Source organism: Melozone crissalis, unplaced genomic scaffold (assembly GCF_028551555.1).
Source record: "Melozone crissalis strain CALT ecotype California unplaced genomic scaffold, PUWL_Pcris_2 ptg000097l_1, whole genome shotgun sequence".
NCBI classification, from domain to species: Eukaryota; Metazoa; Chordata; class Aves; order Passeriformes; family Passerellidae; genus Melozone; species Melozone crissalis.
The window spans coordinates 1,699,164-1,705,090 of record NW_026535874.1 but is presented as its reverse complement, the minus strand read 5'-3'; the positions used below and the strand labels follow the sequence as shown (position 1 = coordinate 1,705,090).

General features: G+C 53.0%; 1 protein-coding gene across 1 annotated transcript; it reads right to left on the bottom strand.

Moving 5' to 3' along the window:
- Positions 1-742: 742 nt before the first annotated feature.
- On the bottom strand, positions 743-4,745 carry LOC128947364 (HAUS augmin-like complex subunit 5; the record flags this gene model as incomplete). Its single annotated transcript, XM_054291618.1, has 5 exons — positions 4,653-4,745; positions 3,538-3,600; positions 3,056-3,088; positions 2,865-2,889; positions 743-863 (listed from the first exon to the last, which is right to left on the bottom strand). Coding segments are annotated over exons 1-5 (328 nt in total), but the record flags the coding sequence as incomplete, so codon positions are not given.
- Between the last annotated feature and the right edge of the window lie 1,182 nt (positions 4,746-5,927).

Below are 5,927 nucleotides of genomic sequence, written 5' to 3'. Positions count from 1 at the left end.
GGGGGGTCAGGAACCCCAAAATCGGATTATGGGAGTTCTGGGACACTACAAATCAGGGGACCCCAAAATTTGGGGGTAGAGACCCCAAAATACAGTAAGGAGCCAAAAATTGGGGTTGGGGGGGGAGGGGGTCCAGGGACTCCAAAACTGGGAAAGGGGACCCCAAAATTTAGGGTGAAGATGCCAAACTGGGGCTTTAGTGGCTCAGGGACCCCAAAATTGGGGTCCAGGAGGACATGGGACCACAAAGTTGGGGTTTTGGGGGTGCTGGGACCCTAAAATTGGGGAAAGGGACCCCAAATTTGGGGCTGGGGTGTTCAAGGACCCCCAAATTTGGGGTTCAGAGGTTCTGGGACAATAAAAATTGGGGAATCCCAAAATTTAGGGATTCCTAAATTTTGGGATTCCCCAAAATTTAGGAATCCCTAAATTTTGGGGAAATCCCCAAATTTGGGGACCCCAAATTTGGTGTCTGGGGTGTTCAGGGAACCCAAAATTGGGGTTTGGGAGCATCAGGGACCCCAAACTTGGGGTTAGGGGAGGGTCAGGGACCGCAAAATTGGGGTTTTGAGTGGGCAAGGAATCCCAAATTTCTGGTGAGGACCCCAAAACTGGGACTTAGGGGCATCATGAGACCCCAGAAATGGTGCGGACCCCAAAATTAGGGGGTGGGGAGCCCCCAAAATGGAGGTTTGGAGGGTAGGAACCTTTGTGCGGGGGCCGCGTTTCCGGCCGGACTCACCGAGGCGCTGCGCCGTTTCCTGTGCGTCCGCAATGGCGTCCCCCAGGTCCCGCACCTCCTTCCGGAGCCGCTCCACGGCCGCGCGCAGCGCCCCCTGCTGGCCCGGCCGAGCCGGAGCGGCCTGCGCCAAAACGGGCCCAAAAGCGCCACAATTCAGCCAAAATTCAGCCAAAATTCACCCAAATGTACCTGGGAGTGTGCCCAGGGTTCTCACGATACCCAAAACTCTCAAAATATTGAGAAAATCCCACAAAAAACCCAAAATTCCACAAAAATGAGGATTAAAATTGGCCCAAATCTGACCAAATTCACCTCAAAATTCACCCCAATATCCCTGAGATTGTGCCCAGCGTCCTCACGATACCCAAAACTGCCCCAAAAAAAGAGAAAACCCCCAAAAATGAGGCTCAAAATTGACCCAAATCCACCCAAATTCACCCCAATATCCCTGAGATTGTGCCCTGGGTTCTCACAACACTCAAAGCTCACAAAAAAACCGAGAAAAATCCCACAAAAAATACCCCAAAATCCCGCAAAAATGAGGCACAAAATTGACCCCAAAATTCCCCGAAAAAAAATCACCAAAAACTCTCCAAAATTCCCCCCCAAAACTCCCCCCAAAAATCCCCACAAATTTTATAAAAACGAGGCTCAAAAAAATCCCAAAATTCCCCCAAAAATTCCCCCCCAAACCCCCAAGATTTTATAAAAATGAAGCTCAAAATGGACCCAAATCCACCCGAATTCAGCCCAAAATGCACCCAAAATTCACCCCAATATCCCTGAGATTGAGCCCAGGGTTCTCATGATACCCAAAACTCCCAAAGTTTGGGGAAATCCCACCAAAAAAACCAAAATGAGGCTCAAAATCGACCCCCAAATCCGTCCAAATTCACTCAAAATTCCCCTCAAAAATAATCCCAAAAATTCCCCCAAAAATCCCCAAAATTCCCCAAATTCCCCCCCAAAAACTCCCTGAAAAAATCTCCCAAAAATTGCCCCCCAAAAATTGCCCCCCAAAAATCCCCAAAATTTAATAAAAATAAGGCTCAAAATGGACCCAAATCTGCCCAAAATTCACCCCAAAATCCCCGAGATTGTGCCCCGAGTCCTCATGATACCCAAAACTTCCAAACTAACGGGAAAACCCCACAAAAGAACCCCCAAATTCCACACAAATGAGGATTAAAATGGCTCCAAATCCTCCAAAAAATCCCCAAAATTGCCCCCCCAAAAATCCTTCAAATTCCCCCCCAAAATTTCCACCAAAATCCCCCCCAAAAAATCCACAAAATTCCCCCAAAAACTCCCAAAAACCCCAAAATGCCACAAAAATGAGGCTCAAAATTGACCCTAAATCCTCCCAAATTCACCCCAAAATCCCCTCAAGTAGCCCTGAGATTGTCAAAGAATCCCAAAATCTTTTTCAAAATTCCCAAAAACCTGAAAACTCCCAAATACCCAAAAATCCCCAAAAATTCAAAAAAAATTCCCCAAAAAATTCCCGAAAACATCCACAAAATTCCCCTAAAAATCCCAAAAAAACCCCCAAAATTCTTCCCAAAAATCACCCCAAAATTCTCCCCAAAAATTCCCAATACCCCTCAAAATCCCACAAAAATGAGGCTCAAAATGGACCCCAAATCCGCCTGAATTCCCCCCAAAATTCACCCAGATATCCCTGAGATTGTCAAAAAATCCCAAAAACTCCCCAAAGTCATTTCCAAAATTCCCCAAAACCCCTGAAAAATCCAAAAGTCCCACAAAAAAATCCTCAAAATTCCCCAAAAAATCACTTTTAAATGCCCCAAACCCCCCAAATCCCTCCCAAAATTCCACCAAACCCAAAAACATTCTCCAAAAATTTTGCATTTCGCCCACAAAAAAAATCTCATTTCAAGCTCCAGAACTCCCCTGGACCCCCCCAAAATTCCCTCAAATCCCCTCCAAAAATCAAAAAAGATCCCCCAAAATCCAAAAAAATCCCTTAAAATTCCTGAAAATTCCCCAAAAATCCAAAATTTCCCCAAAATGTCCCCAAATCTGAGGGAACCTCCCCAAATTTTGGGTTCCCCACCCCAAATCTGACCCCAATTCCCCTCAGGTTTTGGGTCACCCTCACCTCCAGCTCCTGCAGGTGCCCGTACCTGAGCCCCGAGTTAAGGAACAATTTGGGGATCCCCCAAAAATCTCCCCTTCAATTTAAGGTTGAACCCCCAAATTTGGGAACCCCCACCCCAGATTTTGGGGTTTCCAGAATTTTCTATCCGAGGAACCCCCAAATTTTTGAGGATCCCCCAAAATTTCGGATACAAGCGCAGATTTCCTCGGATCTTCTTCACGTTCCTGTGGGGACACCCCAAAAATTCTGTGAGGGGAGAACCGGGAAAAAGAGCGGGAAAAGCGGCGCGAGGCATGATGGAAGATGTAGTTCAGGGGGGTGGGGCCTGCAATGATGCTCTATGGGCGGCGCGGGGCGTGATGGGACCTGTTTGCCGGCTATAATGAAAATCAATGGGGCGTGGGGCATGATGGGAGTTGTAGGTTTGGCTATAATTGAACTCAGTGGGGCGCGGGGGATGATGGGAGCTGTAGGCTTGGCTATAATGGAACTCAGTGGGGCGCGGGGGATGATGGGAGCTGTAGGCTTGGCTATAATGGAACTCAGTGGGGCGCGGGGGATGATGGGAGCTGTAGGCCCGGAAAGCATCTCCCCCTCCTTCCCCTTAAATTTTGGGGCCCCCTTTCAATTTTTGGGGCTTTTCACTCTCCCCAATGTTGGGGTCCCCCCTCACCGCTGGTTCCGGACGTGGCGGATGACGTAATCCCAAATGGGGGCTGCGGGGCCGGAGCAGAGCCTGCAGGGGAGGGAATTGGGGCACCCCAACATTTGGGGGTGACCATAAAATTCACCCAGGAACCCGAAAATCACCCCCAGGAACCCCCAAATCCACTCAGGATGCCCTAAAAGGGACCCCAAAAGGACCCCTCAGGACCCCCAAAGGGACCCCAAAATCCCCACAGGACCCCCCGAAACCTCCCAAGGGACCCTTCAAGGGGACCCCAAATTCTCCAGGACCTCCTAAAGGACCCCAAAAGCATCCCCAGGACCCTCCAAAGGGACCCCAAAACCCCCCAGAACTCTCCAAAAGATCCCAAAATCTCCTCAGGACCTCCCCAAACCTCCCCATTACCCTCCAAGGGGACACCAAAATACCCCCAGGACCCCCCAAAACTTCTCAGGACCCTCCAAAGAGACCGCAAAACCACCTCAGGACCCCCAAACCCACCCAGGGCCCTCTAAAGGGACCCCAAAATCCCCTCAGGACTCTCAGGAGGACCCCAAAATCCCCCAAGGACCCCTCAAAAGGACCCCAAAACTCACACAGGACCACCCAAAAGGACCCCAAAATCCCCCCAGCACCCCTAAACCCCCTCAGGACCCTCCAAGAGGACGCAAAATTCACTCAGGACCCCTAAAACCCCCTCAGGACCCTCCAAGGGGACCCCAAAACGCCCCAGAATGTTTCATAGGGACCCCAAAATCCCTTCAGGACCCCCAAAATTCCTCCAGGACCCTCCAAGGGGACTCCCAAACCCTTCCACGACCTTCTAAAGGAACTCCAAAACCTCCCCAGTACTCTCCAAAGGGACCCCGAAACCTCCCAGTACTCTCCAGAGGGAGCCCAAAACCTCCCAGTACTCTCCAGAGGGAGCCCAAAATCCCCCCAGGACCCCCCAAAACCTCTCAGGACCCTCCAAGGGGACCCCAAACCTCCTCAGCCCCCCCCCACATTCCCGCTCTCCCCTCACGGAGCCCTCGGGGGGTTCCCACCCCCGGCAGCCCGAAACCCCCCGGCCCCTCCCCGCCTCAGGGGGGTCCCCATGGGGGTCCCCGGCTGGTCCCGACCTGCGGAGCGCGGCCGGGGAGGGGATGGCGGAGGGCGGCAGCTCCATCTCCTCCCGGAGCCACCGCTCCAGCGCCTCCGCCATCATGGCCGGGGGGCGCTGAGGAGAGCGAAAAACCGCGGGAAAAGCGCCGCGGGGCAGCAGGGGAGTTGTAGTGCGGGAGGGGCGGGGCATGCAATGATGGGCTATGCGAGGCGCGAGGCATGACGGGAGTTGTAGGCGAGTAACTGGGGCGCTGTGGTGCGCGAGGCATGACGGGAGTTGTAGGCGTGGCTTTAATGATTCTCTATGGGGCGCGGGGCCTGATGGGAGTTGTATGCACACCTGTAATGGGGCTCTATGGGTTATAATGATTCTCTATGGGACTCTATGGGTTATAATGATTCTCTATGGGGCGCGGGGGCTGAGGGGAGTTGTATGCGTGTTTGTAATGGAACTCAATAGGCGTCGCGGGGCATGATGGGAGCTGTAAGCCAGGAAGTTTGTCGATGGGGAAACTTGGGGGTCTGGGGGCACTTGGGGGTCCTAAGGGCCACTTATGGGTCAGAGGAGCCATTTAAGGGACACTTAAAAGGCACCCGAGGGGAACTTTGGGTCTGAGGGCACTCAGGGCCACCTGGTGAGCTGGATCCTGGCTTTACCTGGCCTCTGTGGGGTGCGGGGGATGATGGGAGTTGTAGGCTCTGGGCAGCATGGGAATTGTAGGCGTAGACTGAGGGTCTGTGGGGAGGGGGGAGGTTTAGGTGGGGCACCTGGGAGTCCGTGAGGGCACTCGGAGGTCCTGAGTGGGGGCTGAGAGATCACTTAGGAATCCTGGGAGGCACTTGGGGGTCCGGGGGAGCAACTGAGGAGCAACTTTGGGTTTGGGGGGAAATTTGGGGGCGTGTACCGGGCACTCTGTGTGGCTGCGTGGCATGACGGGAGGTGTAGGCCGGGCTTCCTTTAGACTCTATGGGGCCGCGGAGCATGAAGGGAATTGTAAGCCAGCCATCAATACTTACGTGTAGTGCCGCAGGGCATGACGGGAGTCGTTGGCCCCGTTTCAATGGCGCTCTAAGAGGCCGCGAGGCATGCTGGGACCTGGAGTCCAGCGTTTAATAGCTCAGTTTTCTGCCGCAAGGCATGACGGGAATTGTAGTCGAAAAAAGCCAAAATGGCGCAGCCTTTACATACCGCCTTCAAGGCCGCTGATTGGTTGCAAGCTATGATTGACAGGCAGGTCGACCAGTGGGAGGTGGCGCCGACGGAAGGCGGGGAGCGGCAGCTCCTGAGGGCG